The sequence below is a fragment of the Pantherophis guttatus genome, chromosome 1 (genome assembly GCF_059756535.1).
Source record: "Pantherophis guttatus breed Tessera chromosome 1, ASM5975653v1, whole genome shotgun sequence".
Taxonomy (NCBI): Eukaryota; Metazoa; Chordata; class Lepidosauria; order Squamata; family Colubridae; genus Pantherophis; species Pantherophis guttatus.
This window is the reverse complement of record NC_142063.1, coordinates 88293562-88315246: the sequence shown is the minus strand read 5'-3', so window position 1 is coordinate 88315246 and position 21685 is coordinate 88293562. Positions and strand designations below refer to the sequence as shown.

Genomic DNA, 21685 nt, shown 5'->3' with positions numbered 1-21685 from the left:
CTGGAGTCTGGGGAAGGCTCAGATGAGGGCTCTGCATCGGAGGCAGAGATGGGGCCAGGGCCATCTGGGAGTTATGTGCTGACTCCAGAGCCTCCAGAGTCTGACGTCAGAGAGGCAGAGAAACAGAGCGAGCCTGTTCCCAGTGCATGTATGCGCAGAGCTGCCAGAGGCAAGAACAGTTAAGAAAAAAGGGGTGACTCGGGAGTAAGGCTTGGAGATGATTGGCCCCTCCCATAAGACATAAAGGAGGAGCAAAGGCACGTGAGCCTTTGCAGGAAGCAACATTGTTGATGCTGGTTGGTTTGTATTCTGAAGCTCCGTTTTGACTCTGTGCTCTGTGTGGCCTTGCAACGCTAATTGCCAATTACGTCTTTGACAGTGTGTCAAGGGAGATAAAGGTGGGTGCTTATCAGCCTTATCCTGAAGGAGACAGACTTCTGTCAGACTCTTTACAAACTCTTGGTGATTCAGCACAGGCTGTGAATAAACAGAATTCACAGCCATTGAAATAAAAAGAGGGTTTTTGGGACTAATTGTTACTGCTGTATGTACAAAGATGGAAGAATGTAGAAACATTTATAATGGAGAAATGGATCGCAATGATGGCAAAACTTGCAGAAATGACTAAATTGGCTTTTTTTATTAAGGAGGGAACAACAGTTGCAAGTGGTCCTTGACTAACAACTATTTGTTTAACAACCATTCAAAGTAACCACAGCACTCAAAAAAGTGGCTTACAACCAGTCCTGGTGCTTACAACCAACTTAGTTAAACCTAAATTTTAACCACACAGCATATGCACAAAGTAAATAAACTACAGATTAATCTGTACCACAGAACAGAAGGAAAGCTAAATAAAGCTTCATCTTCAAATTCAAAATCCTGGATTTTTATTCAAAGAAATGCAAATGTATTCTTAATGTTGTTTAGCAAACTCTAAACAGATTTTGGGTGGCTAGGGAAGGAAATTAAAATAATTGATTCCCCAGGGACTTAATTTAATTCTACCTGACACAAATTTAACACATATTTCAACCATCTCACAGATCCTTCTACATGATAAATTTTTAAATATGCACTGTATAAATAAGGATGCGAGATTGCTGAGGTAGTTACTTCGTGAATTAAACTTATGAAGAAAATACCTGATCAGACAAACATTCATCAACAAAGACAGGTAAAACAAACTTTAGTAAGTGAGAAGTAGTAGAAAAGTTAAGCACCTTTCCCCCCTCAGAACATCCTTTATTGATGAATTAGTCTCTTCAGAACAAGACTGGCCGTTTGTTTTTCTGACCGAATCAAAGCCAGAAGAATCTATCCATGCATCTCATCATGATCGAAGAAGCAATGGACGACTAAATTCAAGTTCTATTTATGAAAATGAAAATGCCTCAATCCGGCCCACTGAAGTCAGACCCAGTTTAAATCTGCCTTAAGCATCGAGTATCAAGTGGACTACAGGTAGTCCTCAACTTACAACAGCTCATTTAGTGACCATTCAAAGTTACAACAGGACTGAAAAAAGTGACATAACCATTTTCACAGTTACAACCTTTGCAGCATCCTCATGGTCATGTGATCAAAATCCAGATGCTCGGCATTAATAACCCTTGCTGTGTCCCAAGGTCATGTGATTCCTCTCTTGTGACCTTTTGACAAGTCAATGGGAAGCCAAATTAATTTAACAACCAGGTTACTTACATATCAACTGCCGTGATTCACTTAACAACTGAGGCAAGAAAGATCATAAAACGGGGCAAATTTCACTTAACAAATGTCTCACAGAAATGTTGCTCTTAATTGTGATCGCAAGTCAAGGACTACTTGTATAACAATGCCCTGAAAAAGTCTGTATACAAGACTAGCAAGCCTGCATGACCATTGATTATTCCATGTTAGCTGCACACTGGATCACGCCTGCTTGATTCCTGGAGTCCAAAAATAATTTCAGTGCAGAAATACACAGAGTATATAGAAAAGCTAACTGAGCTATTACTAGAGGAATATTTAAAAGTAAATATACCAATCAGTAAAAAGAAATATAAAGGGACTTAGGTGAATATTCTATAAAATATGTCTAGAATAAAATGTATATTTCATGGTTAAGAAAGCACAAATCAACAATGAAACTGTCATCACTAATAAATGGAACCAGTTGAATTAATGCATCAATGTTTTACTTATTTGGAGAGTCACCATTTCTCAGGAACATAAGATACGATTTCCAGTAAAATTCAATCCTTGCTGCCATCAGTTAAAAGGATATCAGATAACAAGGATTAGGGAAGGCAGCTGTGCTGTCATTGAGTAAGAGTAATGATCCAAGACAAAGTTGTTTCATGTGTTTATTTAAGAAACCTGTAAGAGTCACTTTCTGATTCTTGATACTTGGAATACAACTGGAAGAAAATGTTGCAATCAATGATGGTAGCTGAATATTTTGATAGAAACAGGCATATTTCTATAAATAACTAAGGAGCAATGGAATTTGCTTGAAACTTGCCTTTCTAATGGATTCCCTATCCATATCAATGCATTTCAACAAAATGTCAAAATATTTACTACCAATTTCAAAATGCGAGGAGAATAGTAAATTCATTAGGAAGTACTTTTACATTGGTTGTATAACATACTGTCATAATTATTTGACTTTGGCTTTGTGTTTTGCATGTAGTCAGTAAATGGTGGTTTATTCAATAAACCATGGTAAATTAAACCATGATTCAATGCAATATGAGAACCTGATCACATTTTAGCAGTGGGTTCCTCCCGGTTTGGACTGGTTCTCCCGAGCCAGTAGTAGTCACGATATAACATCAGTTCTGTCCCCCCACCCGTACCCCCCAGCCCCCACCCCCACGCCGCCACCACCCCCGCGCTATTCTTACCTTTTATTTGCCCCCACCCCCAATCTATTGCTGCCTCCTGAGTCCCAGCTGATGGCTAGAGGGAAAAAAACTGTTTAAATTCTTGCGGTGGGGCTTCAAAGGGCCGCCCTACAGCTGATCAGTGTTAAAAGAAAACAAATGAGTAGACCAGTGCCTGCAAAAATACATGAGTAGATCAGTGCCTGCAAAAATACATGAGTAGATCAGTACCTGCAAAAAATAAATGGGTAGATCGGTACAGCTCTGCAAGCAATTAAAAGCCTGGTAGACCAGTACCTCTGCTAAATCCTAAATAATTGTCACATGACCATCAAGCCATGCCCACAAAATAAGCCACACCTACAGAACTGGTAGTAAAAAAATTTAGAAACCACTCCTGCATTTTAGATATTCTTTTCTCCCAGGCCTTTGTAAATGTTTTTTTTTTCCTAGAACATCCACCTGATATTAAAAGAAGTAAGCCAGCCAACCTAATCTAGCTACAATTATATGACTGTATATACTTCGCTGATATCAATAAGATTTAAGCTACCTATGTATTTTAGTGATGTATGAACAAAATAATTAATGATAACATGTACCAAAAGAGAATCAATACTGCTGTACACTTTCTGTGATAGTATCTACAGTATAGAAATAAAATGCTATCATTATCACACTGTATATTTCATTATGCATCTGAAAAAAAATAATGCCTTCATATCAAAAATGTTTAAGCTCTCAGATATATTTTTATCACCATTCTTAACTTTACCTATGCAGGAAAACTTTGGGAAATTTTTTGAGTTAAATTGTTAGCCAAACAAACAATGTTGGATAACATTCCAGTATCCAGACTGGATTAGACTTCTGCTCACAATGCTTACAAATTACCACAAGCATCTGATGCACAAGCATCAATGTTTAATGACTTACCTTTTAACATTTATTTCTTACTATGGATAACATTAGAATTAGGCAATAAAGCATTTAAGTCAATGTCAAGGCTCTGCTTGACTTCAGTGGAGACTAAATTAATATGGTCATTCAGCTAGTATCAAACAAAAGACAAACATCCACTGACTAATTATTAGCATAGATAAAGTAATGGTAATACTTCAGGATAGCCAACTATTCATGACAGCACATAAATAGCTTGGGTACATTTGCTGAATGAAGAGACATTATTGCAACATTGAGTGTTTTCAAAGATAAATCTTACCATGATAGTTACAATCTGTTTCACTAGTGAGCTGTTAAACATAAGAAAAGATTGCAAAGTGGAATTTATTTGGAACAATAATTATTTATGACATTTTGGTGCAGCATAACTCATAAACATATGGGTATCTTATTAGAAATTGAAACTCATTTTTAATAAAACTCAGTGTGATATTGCACCAATATAACTAAACTGACTCAAAGGAATAACAAATAATTCAAGTTTAACTATTCCAAGGCTTGGCAATTTCCACGTGCAGTCTAACTCCCCTGTCAAGGCAGACTTTACTAACACGAATATATCTATAGGCAAGTACAGACATAAATGTTATTTTCCTATAAGATTTGGAGACTGCATAATTTACTTATTCCACACAAAATTGACCTTACTTTGTTTGATGTTTTCATCTTTAGAGCAAGCACCTTTTTTTCACCCTCAAATATGAGACTGCAAACAATCCATCTTGCCCAGTAATAATGAAAATGAAATCTCAGTACAATGTAATCTGGTTCATAGACAGGCTAACAAATTGAAACACATGTGCTATTTAGCATCTTCAGGAAATCAGGCCTTTCGGTCTATAATTCAGATACTGCTATCCAATCATAAAATCTCTTGACTCTGATTATGGACTTGTTCATTAGATAATCACTTTAGATTTTCTCTGAAAATAACCTTATCAGGATTCTTTTCTGTGATGTTATTTAAATAAAGGAAAAGAGGATAGTATTTCTAGCAGTAATTAAAGAAAGTCATCCCACACCACCCAGCCCAGAAGTCCATAATATCAGTTCATTGAGCAATCTACAATTATTAATTCATGACAGAAAAAATACCCTATTCTACATCCTAAAGCATTTATACCTTTAAGAAAAGTCACTTGAACATAAATTGTCAGCCCCCCTGTGTGTTTTGCATACAATATTTACATGTCTTTTATTTATTTATTTATTTATTTATTTTTCAAATTTATATGCCACCCTTCTCCCGTAGGACTCGGAGCGGCTCACAAAATAAAACAACACAGCAATCCAAGTGCTAAAATTAGTCAATTAAAAACCCCAGACAATTAAAAAACCTCCGGCAGATCAGGGAATTTGCTGAAAAAGCCATGTCTTCAGCTCGGCGCGGAAAGTGCGGAGGTCAGGGGCTGTCCAAAGCCCAGTGGGTAACCCATTCCAGAGGGTCGGTGCGGCCACAGAAAACGCCCTCATCCTGGGGGCCGACAGCCAACATTGTCTGGCCGACGGCACCCAGAGGAGGGCAGTCCTATGTGAGCGCACTGGGCGGTGGGAGGCCGGAAGGAGATGATCCTGCAAGTACTCCGGGCCCATGCCATGAAGGGCTTTATAGGTAAGTACCAGCACCTTGAAGTGGATCAGAAGAGTCACCAGCAGCCAGTGCAGCTCGCGCAGGAGAGGTGTTACAGAATTATATAATTCTGTCACCTATTTTTAAATCAGTAAAGGATTCAGAAATCTCTTGGAAGCTGTCTTTACTTTTACAGGAATAGTGCAGTTCTCCACTCGGATATTTCCATGGTCCCTTACTTATATATGGATATGTTAACTTTCATAGTCTCTAATTCTAATCTCTAATTTTGATTTGTGTGTGTGTATGTGTGTGACTGTCTAGAAAAATTCCATTATCTGGGCTTTCAAAAACTGAGATGCTCTTTTGCAAAAATATATTTTCAGTTTTTTAAACTAAATGATTCTATGTGTTTGAGAGAAAGAGAGAAAACCATTGGGCCTTTTAATTATGTAGAGTTGGTGCTGCATCCGTTCTCTGTAAAAAACACTTTTCATTGAGTGCCCCATTCCTGACTTCTGAAATCCTGCATTCCCATTTTTCCACAAATCCAAGAAGGCCTAGGATCTCTACAAGTTCATTAAGTAATAAAAATTTGCTACACGAATTGTGTCTAATCCCCATGTGTATATTTACTTTTTTCCTTTCTTGTATAATTATTTATGTTATGGTGTTATGATGATTAATTTGATTTTTATTTGGATGTTAACTGTTGGAAATCTCTAAATAGCTGGCAAGGTAGAAATGTTAGCAAATGAAATCCATCCATACATCAATAAATAGCGTAAATGAATTTCTATGATAAAAAGTAGAAGCTCAGTGTTTGCATAACTGCTAGTTGAATTATTACTTATACTAAGATGTACTGAAATTATTGATATATTATTGACATATTATTGTTTCCATCTTAATGTGTATATTGGTGACATTCATTGACATTCATACTCTAACTTTTTTTTCTTATTTTTTAAATTTATCTTACTGATTAATGGCATATAAATCAATCAATCACTTAATTAAATATACTATCACCCAGCAATAAGAGCCTTAATAATGCCCAAGAGAACAGCAGAAAAGAAAAATATCATTTCCATCATCTGTTCTAGAAAGGCTTCCAATTGGTCTTGAGCGAACATACTGAACTGGTGGAGAATAGTATTAGTTGCACATGCTGGAAGGTCAGAAGAAAAGTAACCAGAGTTGCTCGGCTTAAATATCTATAGCTGAGATCACAAGGAGGGCTCATTGAGTCTGTGGGTAATAAAGCAGGAGAACAAGCTTCAAACTGTTGCCACCAGATCAGTCTGCTTCATTGGTTAATTATTTAATCATCTAATTATGAACATTACTTTCAACCCTTGATTTGGACAGCTGAAGCGCTAAAATATTTGCTTTTAACTCCATTCCCTAAAATTGCCAGGGACTGGAGAGAATAAACTTCAACATGTTCTGTATACCTTTGAATAATACCATGTTTTCTTTCAATTATATGTTAGTCCAGTGATTCTCAACCTTTTCTTCACCATGGACATGCTTTGAATACCTTTGGTGGCCATGGACTATGGCCACGGACACCCCCCTCCCAACCTAACTCAATATTTAAATCATAACATTTCCTCAAGCCTTTGCAGACCCCCTGTGTTGGCATCATGGCCACCCAGAGGTCCATGCGCCACAGGTTGAGAACCACTGTGTTAGTCAGTTTCCTGCCTCTCTTTCTACAAGGGTTTCTGCTAAATGTACAGACACTACTTTTGTGATCCTTATTTCCAACTAAACTGGTCCATTTGTTATACAGTGTGGAATTCCACAGAAATTTTGTCTGTGAACTTTCCTGCATTAGTATATCTGAAGAGCAAGCTCAGTACTTTCCTCTGAATGCCCTAGATTTTATACTGTATTACAATACTATAAGTATTCTGATTTTCTTTCATTCTTTTTACAAAGAAAAAGCTGAAGTCCACCTAATGCCAAGAAGGACAGTTTTGCCTAATTGCTTACTTTTATTATGAATATACTATGCCTAGACACATAAGATTTAGTCTACGTTTGTATGCTACAGCCTGAATAAATGCTGATATTTGCATTGGCTGGAATGACTCTGCATAATTTACTGACTAAAAACAGGATGTCACATTTTTTTAAAAAATGCATCAAACTATAATCATGAACAGCCAGAACTATTTAGTAATTAGGAACCCATTCTGAACTACATTAAACCACAGCAGCCCCAAGAGCACTGTAACTTCAAGATCACTATCATATTTAACCAGAAAATAACATTCAGTAACCTACTGCTTTTCATTAAACGTCAACTGGTTAGATCAGATCAAATAATTATAGAAATTGAAGCATTCTCGTAATGGGAAAAAATGGAAGGTTAAGGATAACGTAGTCCCTAAATTTGTAATTCATAACAGTGCAAAAAACATCCCAGATTGTGCAGAAAAAATGTCTAATTTTTAATTCATAGCTCAAGCCTGTTATGACCCATGGCATATTGTAAGAAGTGCCTCTGCAAAGAGATTACATTTTTAATATCTGTTAACAGCTTTACGAGACATCAGTTGGGGCCCAGTTGTAATAGCTGTAAGCTTGGCCAAAACAAAGCCAGTTTCCAGCATTAGTCATGTGGAATTCTTGGTGCTGAGATTGGATGTTTGCTTTCAGATGTTTCGTTACCCAACTTAGGTAACATCATCAATGCCAGTAAGTATGGGGTTTGCTGCCTGTTTAAGCCTCACGACTGGGACTGGCAAGTCTGTCACTAAGTGAAGTAATCACTAAGCAAAACACTTTATGACTGTCCCATTTAGCAATGGAAGTTCTGGCAGTTCCACCACTTTTGGCAATCCTTGTTGCCATTGTTCGATGAATTTTGTGTGGTCATTTGATGTTACCTCAGTATCTCTAAGCCCCAACTTCAGTTCTCCAGACTGCTTCCTCTTCAACTCACCCACCTCCTGCCCTGTGCAGCAAGATGCCCCAAAGCTGCAGCAATGTCACTAGTAACCCCTGAGCTGCCAAATGGCAAGAAAAACTAGTTTTTACATCCCATCAGCAGCTTCACAAGTGGGAAGCCCCAGGAAAGAATCTCCTTGGCCAGCAGGGCCCTGGTCCCTTTCCTTCCCAATAATACAGTGGAATATACCTGCTCATCTGTAGTTCTCACCTGTCATCCTACAGAACATTTCCATGGCACCTGCCCGCTCATGGATAGAATCATGAACCCAGTGAGGGGAAGCTGCTGAAGATCAATTGACAGGGATGATCATAAGTGCAGGTGGGCCTGAAGATTTATCATCATGACCATGCAACAGTTGTAAGTTCAAAGAACAATCACAAGTCAATTTTTTCAGACCATTGTAACTTTGAACAATCACAGACATTAAGCCAGTGTTACTGATCCTGGTTTCTCTGAAGGTGGGTTGTTGAAGTGGATGTGTTACAGACTTTTTATTTTCTTTGAAGATTTTAAATTAGAAAGATCCTACTGGCCAGATTCTCTGAACAGATATGTAATCACCTCAGTTCAATTAGATAACCACCAGGAACCACCAGGAAAGTGTATGTATATATATATATCTGAGATTGGACAACTATTTGTCTGAAATAGTATAGGGTTTCCTGTCTAAGCAGGGGGGTTGGACTTGAAGATCTCCTAGGTCCCTTCCAACTCTGTTATTCCATTATAAATCTGAGATCCATCTCAATCCACACTAATAACTAGAGGAATGACAGAATCAATGTTCAAGGCCCGAGTATGTTTTTTTACCACAGGTTTTTCACTGCTCAAAATTCAATTGGTTCCATTTGCCACTTTCAGATAAAAAAGCAAATGAGGATGTTCAACCCAATTAATGCTTTTATACCCATAATAAGAATATTGACCTTTATTTGTAACATCCAATGGAACAAATCGGCCACACTTCATAATATCGAACAAGGCTTTTCCCCCCAAATCACCAATATTAAATACAGGACTGTGTGTGTATTTGTAACACTAAAACCACTAAACATGAAATACAGCTTAAAGAAACAGAACCTTGGAGGAGGCTGAAACAATTAAATGAATATTTTATGTTTTGGGGTTTTTTTGTTAATGAAGAAATGTGAATTAGTTACACAAATCTACATGAAAGAATTTCTACATGAAAGAAAGTATTTCTTCTACATGGAAGAAATACAAATTACTTATACAAATCTGCATGGAATGTGTTAGTTGCACAAAAATGTCTGTTGACACAGATGTCTCCATTGACATCAATGAACTTGCTTTTAAAAAATGGTAATCTGACTGCCTAGCAGATTGGCATGTTTGGTAGCAGAATCCTGTTTTGTTCTATTTTTAGGCATTGCAGTTTTTAATTGTCCCATTTTTTTAAAAAAACACACACACTTCTGTTCAAAAAAAGCTGGAACCTGGCTATACTAAATTTCAAATTGATTTCTGATTAAAATTTGGAGAGTATTTCAAATAGGAAAACATCTTTCCTATCCATAGAAGCACAAAATAAGCAACATTACTTTGTAACTACACATGTGTATATGTACATGTACATACATACATACATGAATATGTTTACAGTGCCTACACTTTTTTATTAACATTCCAAAACTGAATTAAGAAGCTGCATAAGAATTTCCATGCATCACCTTCAGTTGCTGGTAGAACAAAATACTTGTTGGTTCATGTTCACTGTGGTAAAATCCTATACAAACTTGGACAGAATGTAACTCAAAGATAATAGTTGGTACATAACATTTAAATCTGCAGTATAAAACACACATATTTTGTTTTAATAAACAGCCAGGGTTCCTACATATATTAATACATTCTATAAGAATGACGTTGGCTCTCATTAAATATGTATTTAAGGTAAGGGCAGAAAGGGGGTATATTGCATCATGATCTTGCTCCAAAATAAATTCAGGGGGAAAAGTTTATTATTGACATCAGGATCTTGCTCCAAAATAAATTCAGGGGAAGAAATATATTATTGACTTACCTATTTTCCATTTTAATTCTTTTATTATTAGGATGTTGTTGTTAGTTGTGAAGTCATGTCCGACCCATCGCGACCCCATGGACAACTTTCCTCCAGGCCTTTCTGTCCTCTATCATCCCCCAGAGACCATTAAAGCTCACGCCAACTGCTTCAGTGACTCCATCCAGCCACCTCATTCTCTGCCGTCCCTTTCTTCTTTAGCCCTCAGTTGTTCCCAGCATCTTCTCCAGTGAGTAAGGACTCACCCTCTCATTAAGTGGCCAAAGTATTTGAGTTTCATCTTCAGGATCTGACCTTCTAAGAGCAGTCAGGGTTGATCTTCTCTAGGACTGACCGGTTTGATCGCCTTGCAGTCCAAGGGACTCGCAAGGGTCTTCTCCAGCACCATAGTTCAAAGGCCTCAATTCTTTGATGCTCAGCCTTCCTTATGGTCCAACTTTCACAACCATACATTGCAACTGGGAAAACTGTAGCCTTGACTATCCACACTTTTGTTGGCAGGGTGATGTCTCTGCTTTTTAGTATGCTGTCTAACCATAGCTTTCCTCCTAACGAGCAAGTGTCTTTTAATTTCCTGGCTGCTGTAGTCCCCATGTGCAGTGATCTTGGAGCCCGGGAAAATAAAATCTGTCACTACCTCCATTTCTTCCCCGTCTATTTGCTAGGAATTGAGAGGGCGGGGAGCCATGATTTTAGTTTTCTTAATGTTGAGTTTCAAGCCAACTTTGCAGTCTCCTCCTTCACCCACATCAGAAGGCTCTTATACTGTTATCCTAATAATTATTTTATCCTTTTATTAGGATAAAAGAAATTGTTCAGAAAACATGATGTTTAATATTTGTAAAAAAAAAAAAATCACTGATGTCTAACGGACTTTTTTTTTTAGTTATTGTTGATAAAACTTCCTACATCAGCAATACTAGAAAAGGGGTGATTTCTGTTCCTCCACAGAAACTTTTCCAAAGAACTGAAGATAATGTTCAGAATATATTTGGTGGAAGGAGTGTGGTAAGAGAAGAGTAAATTGTCATTAGACAACTACTGTTATAAATATGGTGGAAGAACAAGTCTCCCTAACTGAGAAACGTAATAGATAAAGTAAGTCATATAGTAAAAAGAACCAAGAAAACAGAATTCAGATTAAAAAAAGTAACTGTTTCCAATTCATTACTTCCTTTCATGTATTTTATGAAGACAACCCATAATCTCGATATTAATCATTATCCATTTATTATATAAAATCTGGGAGGATAATTATGATCTGTAACTGTTAATATCTCTACTACATTCTTCTTCATTATGTCTAATGTTAATATAAAATTGCTTAATGGTTTTATGTATTTTTCCCTAATGTGCATTCTGTATTATTTTCAAACTTAAAAATAATTTATGAGTACTTTATGGTTGAGTTATTCAAATAATGTAAATCTTCTTTCTTGTTACAGATGCTAATGCTAAGCTGTGATGAATCATTTAGTCCTAATCAGTTCCCGTACCTGAATTGGATAGATGTCCCAAAGGTGCTTTTTCAAAAGGCAACTAGATTTTCTTTGTTTTTCTTCTTGAAGACGTTTTGCTTTTCACCAGGAAGCTTCCTCAGTTTTGAGAATCTCCATAGACATGAATTGGATGGAGGTTTTTTTCAGTTGTGTCTAGAATAGGTCAGTTGCTGAATTAAGGAGATGTTCTGTCCCCGTCTCACACACGCACACCAGCAGTCGACCAAGAGTTAAAATGAACCAGCAGACAAGAATTTCCTTTGATAACACAATTGGCAGCAACCCAGTGGCTGCTTGCCAAAAGTTTTTACTTACAAAGGGTAGTTTTTTTCCTCCATCCGAACATCAAAGTAAGTCCACAAAAGCCAAAGAATAGTCAAGTCCAGTCCAAAAATCAATCCAAGCAGAGCATATAACAAAGTTCCAGAAACGCAGAATGACTTGCTAGTTTTCAGTTTTGTTCGTCACAAGGCTTGACTGGCCACCACACCCCCTTTTATCCCCTGTGGGGTGTGGTCCAGTGACTCAGCTTAATCTCTGGCATGCCACTTCCTCTGCTGCGCGCACTTATCTCTGCGACGCTGTCGGGGGTCCAGCCAAGACTCATCTCCATCGCTGTCCAACTGCGGCTGCTCCGAAGTGCCTGGCCCTGGCCTATCTCTTGGCCTTCGGAGGACACCTGAGGCATTGCCAGAGAGGAGGGTCCTGGAGAGGGAGGCCTTGCCAACTCCTCTCCTTCACTTTCGGAGTCTTCTCCCTCTGATAAGACAGGCTCAGGGGTCACAACAGGAGTGAGCAGAAGACTTCTTTGCATCAGTCTACAGTTCATGTTACAGATGTAGTACTTGTCAATTTTTCCAATACTGTTATTTACATTAGATACCTTTTGAGTAATATTAGATTTATATTAAATACCTCTGAGCAACATGTAGCGCAAACTTCATCATCATGCTCTGTATGTATTATTATGATTATCATTATTCCATTGCTTTGAATGTAACTGCTTCTGCACTGGGTGTTCACAGTCACACTCGATGTGACAGATAAAGTATTCAATTCAATTCAATTAATTTGCTATATAATCATTTATTTAGCATACGGCTAAATAAATTTTTGGACTTGCAACATTTCACCTAGATTTTTAATCTATATAATAATCAGGTGTGAAATGCTCCCGGTTCAGACCAGATCACCCGATCTGGTAGCGATGGAGGCAGGTGGTTCGGAGAACTGGTAGCAAAAATCCCTGCCCCCACCATTCCCCAGCTGAGCCACGCAATCATCAGAGGCTTTTTTTTTAATTTTTAAAAGCATATTTTCTACAACCGCTGAAAAAATGCTTTTAAAAGTAAAAAAAAAAAGCCTCTGATGATCGTGCGGCTCAGCTGGGATCGTCAGAGGCTTTAAAAAAAAGAAGAAAGCCTCTGCCAATCAGGCAAGTCAGCTGGGATCATCAGAGACTTTAAAAAAAAAAGAAAGCCTCTGCCGATCAGGCAAGTCAGCTGGGATCATCAGAGGCTTTTAAAGCATTTTTTTTTACAACCTCTTCAGCCGAAGAGGTTGTAGAAAAAATGGTTTTAAAAGTAAAAAAAAAAGTTGACCACACCCACTCAGTCATATTAACCCCCCCACCAAGCCACACCCATAGAACCGGTAGTAACAAATTTTACATTTCACCACTGCTCTGTATGTATTATGATGATTATCATTATTCCGTTGCTTTGAATGTAACTGCTTCTGCACTGAGTGTTCATAGTCACACTCGATGTGACAGATAAAGTATTCAATTCAATTCAATTAATTTGCTATATAATCATTTATTTAGCATACGGCTAAATAAATTTTTGGACTTGCAACATTTCACCTAGATTTTTAATCTACATAATAATATTTTATAGGAAGAAAAAAAAAGTGAAATAAAAAGGCAGTAAAATGGCAGTCTGGACTCATTTTTCAAGAATTTAGATCTTTTTGTGTTAACAAGAGAAGCATTTACTAAATTGGATCAGAAGATTTAAAAGACTTTTTTTTAAAACTACCTTTTTAGGACTGAAAGGAAATGACAGTACTAACTGCATTTGTGCTAGAGAACTGACAAAAGAGGAGTAATTATCCACAGACAAGCAAAGTGTATCTTGCATTGCTGATGTCAATTTTCTGATTGCAGGCATCTCCTGGAATAAAGAGTTGAGGGAGAAAGTGCCATTCCACAGTTGTTTTCAACTTCTACAACAACAACAGTTTCACCTAAATTAAATCATGTGGATGTTCTTGGCTATTGTATTATGACTAAATAGAAGATGTATGTCTTGGCAATAGAAAATAACCAATCATACTCACATGTCCTGCATAACTTGGATTTTATTGCTTTATGAAGAAATTGTAGAACAGTGGTTTTTGGTTTTTAGTGGGGGATTCTAAACTTTTTTTTATCATCACATCTCCCATTAGTGTAACTTTTATACCCCTCCTCTAAAAAGTTCAAAACCCAAAATGAACTAAATAATGAAAACAATACAATGAAACTTTGGGAAAGTTTTCGGATTCATTGTAGCAATGTAATTAAAAGGTTCTTCACACTTCTGATGGACTCTGCACTTCCCCAAGAAAGGAACACCTCACAGTTTGGCAAACCCTGGTCCAGAGAAAAATATGTAGCTTACCAAATATTTTATATGAAGGTTTATTTACTATCATTGCTATTTAAAAGATAGCCCCTGGAAAAGTTTCCCATTTAAATATGTGGTTGTTGAAATACAAACACAAATGATGGGTTAGATATGCTAGTGATCATATGGCATCTAAAGTCACCTTTTCTTGGAATAAAAAGGAATAGAAATGTCCTGGCTGACTTGCTCCTTCAAGTTATTTATTGTGGGGGGGAAAAACAATTAAGCAATTCTACCATACAGGCCATTTCAAAGCTGATATGATTAAACAATCTCAGTGTAATGCCTCAGACAAATTAACTAAAAATTGAGTTATAAGCAGAGAATCTTCTTATATTTTCATTTGATTTACAACCAGAATGAGAGTATTTCTCAATTGAAATGATTAATGCAGAAGTGAAGAAATATGTTAATGTGATCCGATTTTCTCAATCACTCAGTTTCCAAGTAAGAATATAATTAAAATTATTACCAATTAAATGTGCAACTAAGCAGAATGGAGCGTTAGTTTAAGGAATAAAAATGTACAAAGAACCCATTAATTCTGCATTATTGACTAAGAACATTTAATTCTAAATGAGAATTTAATATTTCTGTTCACGATCTTCCAAGAAAAGATGATCCATTGAACACATCCATTACATTATAAACATAATCCAACAAGGCATTTAAAGAACAGAGATTAAGTGCATAAGCAGAACTGTTGCTTTTATTTTTACATTAAAGGGGAAAATAATAACTAACTGACCTTTGAAAACAACAATTCCAATGTAGTCAATCAGAAACGGGGTGGGCTGGTGGGGGTTCACAGGAGAACTTCCAGCTATGATTTGGTGCAGAGAACCCCCCAAATCCCACTCCTGGCTGGCCCCGCCCACCCACCCCACCCCTCACAGGAGTCCCCACACAGCCCGTTTTGGATGCAAGTAAGTGTAGGGCACACATGGAGGCTCGGGAAGGTGAAAAACAGGCCTACTGGAAGTTCGGGAAGGCCAGAAACGGGTCTGTTTCTGGCCTCCAGAGGGCCTCTGGAACCTGAGGTTGTAAACTGGCCTGTTTCTGGCCACCAGAGGGCCTCTGGAGCCTGGGGAGGCTGTTTTCGCTCACCTGGAGGCTCGAAGAAAGCTTCCGAAGCCCGGGGAGGGCAAAAATGCCCCCCCCCGCCGTGGTGCAGGAGGCTGACTAGGCCATGCCCACCATGCCCACGCCCACCCAGCAACCAGTCAGCGAACCCCTTGGTAAAATTTTTGAAGCTCATCCCTGATCAGAAACCAATTGCCCCCAAGAGTGTTTCACCTAATGATCTAATGTAAATACCACATCTCTTTTCTATTAAACAAGGGCAAAAGAACAACAGGAAGAGAAACAAATCCAAATATACCATTGCTCCTTGTTGAAACCAAGCCCAAACTTTGATACCTGGAGCCCAAGCTCAATAAATAGAAACTATTTTCAGATTACCTAATATTTCTCTCTAATCTTCGTTCAGTCACAGAAAAGGAAAAATAATTAAAAAAAAAAAAAAAAGGACTGGAAAAGCAAAAAAAAAATGGATTTAATCACTTAGAATCCAGTTAGAAATCCACTGGACAGCTAAAAGGAGTCTAGATCAGGGGTCAGCAATCTGCGGTTCTGGAGCCACATGTGGCTCTTTCACCCCTCTGCTGCAGCTCCCTGTTACTCAATTGGCATGCCATTTATTGAGCTTTTCAACCCCCAGTAGGCCAACCATGGATAAATCCAAGAAAAGTTTCAGAAGAAAATAGAATGTTTAATTCAACTACATGTGCTAGTTTTGTAGCTGCTCAAGAAATAGTCAGGCACGGGAAAGGTTTTGTGGCTCCCAATATTTTCTTTTCTGTGGGAAACGAGTCCAAATGGCTCTTTGGGTGTTTGCAGACCCCTGGTCTAGACTATCCACTATCAAACTTACTTTATAGAACAAGATACTGGGGAAAATGCACCTGTATAGTCAGACAAACAAGAGGGAAACTCAGATTCTAATCCATCCTCAGCACCTTCCCAGCTTGTTCTCATTTTCTCTCTTTCTCATTCTCTCTGTCACTCTCTATCTCTCTCTCCCACAGCGTTGTTTTTCTCCATAAAAGAATAGAGGGGAGTGCCGTGTATGCTGCTAAAATGAAAATACTTTATTACAGGCTAAGATCAAATGTTTTCCAGAATGCTATTTATAATGCTTTAAAAAAAACTTGTGCTAATGATCTGAATATAACTAATTTTATATGCATATATTTGCCTAATTTAAATCTGCAGAAATGGGAATAAAATACATGGGGGGGTTAAGAATGCAGACAGTAAAAAGTTTGAAATATGTTAAAATTGCAGAATAAGTTAGAATGGCTATGTGTATGTTTCTTTTGAGAACAATCTGTCAGAATATGTCCAGAATATGTTACTGTGTACATAAGGTGAGGGAAAAAATGACTATATGAGGCATCCTTTAGAGATACAGTTGAGAACTAGGACAAAGTATAACAAAATGGTGCAGAGATATTGCTACTACATCCTAAAATTACAATGTGGAGAGGCTATTTGTAATTAATTGATGCTCCTGATGCTTTCAAAGGTACTTGTGGCATCATCTGAAAAATGGCTGATCTATAGAAGAGGGCAGTTAGAAGCAAGCACACTGCTTGTATAAAAATAAATACAGTGACTCAGTCAAGTCAAGGGAACCATGCATTTACCCGTTTTCTACATCTGATAGAAAGTATAATGTGATTTTAAGACCTGAAGAGAGGAACACATTGAAATATTCCAGGTGGTTCTGAATAATGCTGGACCACAAACTGATTTTAGACTATTATATCATATCATCATCATCATCTCATAACCATAAATATTTTTAGAATTGATAATTATTTGATAGACAATTAAGGTTGGGTGATCTCAAAATCTAAACAGATCCAAAGCTGCTTAATTCTTGGACATGGGATCTTCATGAACTACCAACTATAAGATGGGAACTGCCAAGACATTTTGAAGAAGACAGTTACAAACTACTTCTATATTGCTACCAAGGAAAATACATAGAGATATATCTATGTCAGATGTTGAGCTTAGCTCAAAAAATATCTCTCTGTTGCAGATAGCAAGCTGTTATGGAGGAGGATCTGATAGGCAATTAAAATCTTAGAACAAGCAATAATGTATCTTCTTATTGTTGTTTTTGAAGAAATAACTAGCATGCGTGATTGGACACTGGCTAATCTTATGAGGAAATCTTCAATTTCCAATGATTTAAATGGCAGAAAAATAGGCTAATTTGTGGCTGTAGTTTCTTCTACAGCTACTGGTGGAGAGATTTATGCTTTAACTTTATGAAAAATATGTATTACACTGTCAGAAAATGCAGCATACAAGCAGATGGACAACAAACTAAAGTCATTTCTCCATAGTGACTTATAACAACTTCATAGCATCACCTGGCTACCATTGATATGACAGAAAGCCTGTCTGCATTACTATTATTTTGGCACAACAATGATTGAATGACTCTAGAAGATGCTATAAGTCACCAGTGAGAAAAATGAGCAAAGACCACTGGCCTTAGTACAGAAGCAGAAAACAGCAAATATTAAGAAAAGAGCTGTCTGCACTCTTGAATCAGCGTGAAAAACAACTACAATTCCCTCTACACATTTCCTAGTAAGGTTGGATTGCAACAATTAGCCAAACCAAGAATTTATGTCCAATATCCCAATGTTGTTTCAATCTACTCTGTCCCTCCATCCCTCAAATCTTCCAGTAACCAAGAAGTCTTATGCACAACACTAGAAATGATGCTGAAATATCATGGTAAATGGTGTGAATGATAAAATACATAAGAAGCAAGTTCAGCCTGATTTTCATATACAAAAGAAAAAGAACTGGAAGACTATATACCAAAGATGTTTTTGTCCATAGCCCCAAACCAAACAACAGGCAATTTACATAGTGGTTAATTCACTGCTGGTTAGTATATTTTGGGAATGAGGTACTTATTCCATTCATATCCATAAAATGTTTTCTTCAACCCAGCATCCATCACACTATATCCTATTAAAATTATCAGACATCTGTCTTAATATTTCTAGAGCTTGGGTTCCCCTTCACCTTATACCAATTAATTTTAAATGTAAATCCTTTCTGAAAAGCACAAACTAGTTATAAAAACCAGCCTTCTCCCAAACCACTTGCCATAATGGTTAGCTGCAATTAGTATACTAATCAAAGTGCTAAAAATTTCCCTTCCACCAAAACTGCAAATATCTACCAAGTGAAACTTTAAGCTAAGGCCTTTAAATTCTTGCCAGGTTACACAAAATCCAAGAAAAAAGATTCCCTAGCTTTATTTTGCATGCCTCAAAGAAAATACACATGAATAAATTAAGTTTAACAAATACAAGTAGTTGAAGAAAATAAATATGCAGTTCATCTGACTCTTTATTGAGCTGCTGCCAAAATGGTTTACAGTCTTTTATTGATTTGAAATGAATTCTTGCAACATTGATAGAGCAATTTCTGACTTACAATTCCTATGAAATACACTTTTCCTATGGCAGGAGCTGCTGGTATAATTTGAGAGTTGTAACTCATGAGTCGCATGGTAATGGTCATTTTCATTTCAAAAAGATACGAAAAACCATAGATTTACAGATCTTCACTACTCAAAAGTATGGGAAATAACAGCTTTACAGCAGTTCCTATTAGTCTGAATTTTTTTCCCTCGATCTTTTTCTACCAAACAACAGCTCTTTTTTTCTTATTCCACAGTACATTTTAACTTCTTGTCAGCTAAGTGTTTCTTTGTCGTCTCAGATATAGACGGAAAGAAAGAAACTCAGGATCAATTTTAAACACAGCATTTATAAGAAATGAAAAGAAGAGATCCATGAAGATGAAATTCATAAATACTATAAATAAATGGCATACAGCAAAGTGAATGCTTCTTCTGACAATATATAAAAAGTAGAAGGCACAATGTTTCTAAGGAAAAAAAAATACTTTATAACCAGTTTATAGAGATATTCGTAATATCCTTATTTTTCCACTTTTGACTGGAATGTCTGATCACTCAAGCCAATTTTACATCTTTTTTTTTTTTCTCACACACACAGTAATTTTTTATAACACAGTGTTGCAAAATCTTATTCTGCAGCATGTCAGTCTAACAGGACACTAATAGGTATCATTTTTTGGTTGGTATATATTATAAATATTAACCTTCATCCTACTTGTATCACAGTCCTAAAATGTTCTCCTTGTCCTATTTCTAATTGGTAAGTATAATATTGATAGTCATAAATTATATTTTAAATTGTTTTAAATAGTTACTTAAAGCCTCTATACATTTATTCATATTATAAATTTTATTTAAGATTTTTTACAGCAGAATTATTTTTATTTCATTCTGGTCAAAGACCATAATTGCATTTGGCTTTTATCCATTTACAGCAAAATATAAATAATTATATAACCACAACAGTTCAAGCCTCTTATTAGACTTTAAATTGTGCTGAATATTGGAATCACTTAGATGCTCATATCATGATTTAAATTATAATAATTTGGATATCCTCAAGCAGTTCAGCTGATTTGAATTTAATGTCTGAAGATTAATCTCTGATCTGAAGTTAATGTCCGAACTGAGATCTTATATTACTTTTGAGCTAGCTTTTCTTCCAAGTTATTGTCCAATCTGTTCTTGCCAAGAATGAAAACTTTTGTTCCAGTGCAACAAAAAGAAGAAAAAAAAACTACACAGAAACCTTTCTGGTTTGGGCAAGGAACCACATTAGGTGGCTCTTTGCTTTGATACAGAATCACATTACTTCTATAGCACAAATTTCATTACCGATGAAATTCACATGGGCCTTAATGTTAAATCATTTTTTTTAAATGAAGACTTGCCCAACAATACCACCTAGAATCAGAAGAAACTTACCTGTACTGAAATTAAGATTATTCTATACTCCAGGGAAACTATTAAACCATATGCTAAAGCTAGGTTTTAACTGATGATACCTACTGTATGTGCTGTATATACTATAAAACCCTACAGAATTTGTTTCAGTGCAACCAACTATCATATAATTGAGTATGATTGTACCAGATGCAAAGCAGTAATCACATGTCTAACAGGGAACCCAATTAGTCTTTGGAATCCAATTAAGAGAATGAAATGGGTGTTAATTATGCAGAGTTACTATATCAGTGGAATTTAACAAATAAATAAATATGCACCTTTCTGCATTTTCAGCCCAGAACTAGCCCAGCATATAGGCAATTTATAATGCCAAAACTATTTATTTCAACATTTTTCCAAGAGTACATAAAGGGACATCTCAGACATAAAAACAAATTATTCAGAAAAACTTTTGGTAGGCTTTAAATTTCCCAAGGTATCAAATGACACATGGTTCTTATATTATTTTTCAAAAGGCATTGATTTGATTTCTCAAGAGTGCTATTTTTCCTATCAGTGTAATAAGCAGCATACTTGACATCTGTATGACAAAGCTAAACAGGCCAGGAGATGGCACTTTTGCATGTTAAGAAGCAAATCCATCAGTTGGGAATTTCAGAATAAACTTTTCTCTAGATCATCTGCACTTTCTAAATAAAAAAAAAAAATTCAAGTGTGGGTAATATTAGTGCGACCGCGAAGACTGAACTTCATAATGAGACACTCTGCATGGTCTTTGTTTTAGCTAAGTATTTCTCACTAGATTACAATCAAGTTACTTTCAGGAGCATATTATTTACCTTCACAATAGGCAGAGTCCCCTTGGACAGAGACATAACCACTTTTGCATTCGCAAGTAGCTCGTGTGTTCCAGTTTCTGCACTCTGAATTTTCACCACATCGGTGCCCTTGTGCACAGAAATTATGACCTGAAAAATGAAATGCATTTACTTTTGAATAAATCTGTAAGGAATAAAAAGTTAACTGTTAAATTATCCTTTATGCAATTCATATATTCATATTAAGGCATCAAAAAATAGATACTACTGATTAATATACACATTTAACAGAGCATATAGACTTCCTTCCCCTGAGCTTGCCATTTACTTACAGTATATACTAAACTAATATGACTTG

The 21685-nt window shown here is 36.6% G+C and overlaps 1 protein-coding gene across 2 annotated transcripts in view; it reads right to left on the bottom strand.

Moving 5' to 3' along the window:
- The window catches only part of NELL1 (neural EGFL like 1), a 564211-nt gene that overhangs the window by 290780 nt on the left and 251746 nt on the right, over nt 1-21685 (bottom strand). For both annotated transcript variants that reach the window (XM_034417254.3, XM_034417255.3), the window contains exon 12: nt 21349-21477. In XM_034417254.3, the coding sequence (XP_034273145.2) occupies nt 21349-21477 (129 nt within the window). The remainder of the gene's footprint in view (nt 1-21348; nt 21478-21685) is intronic.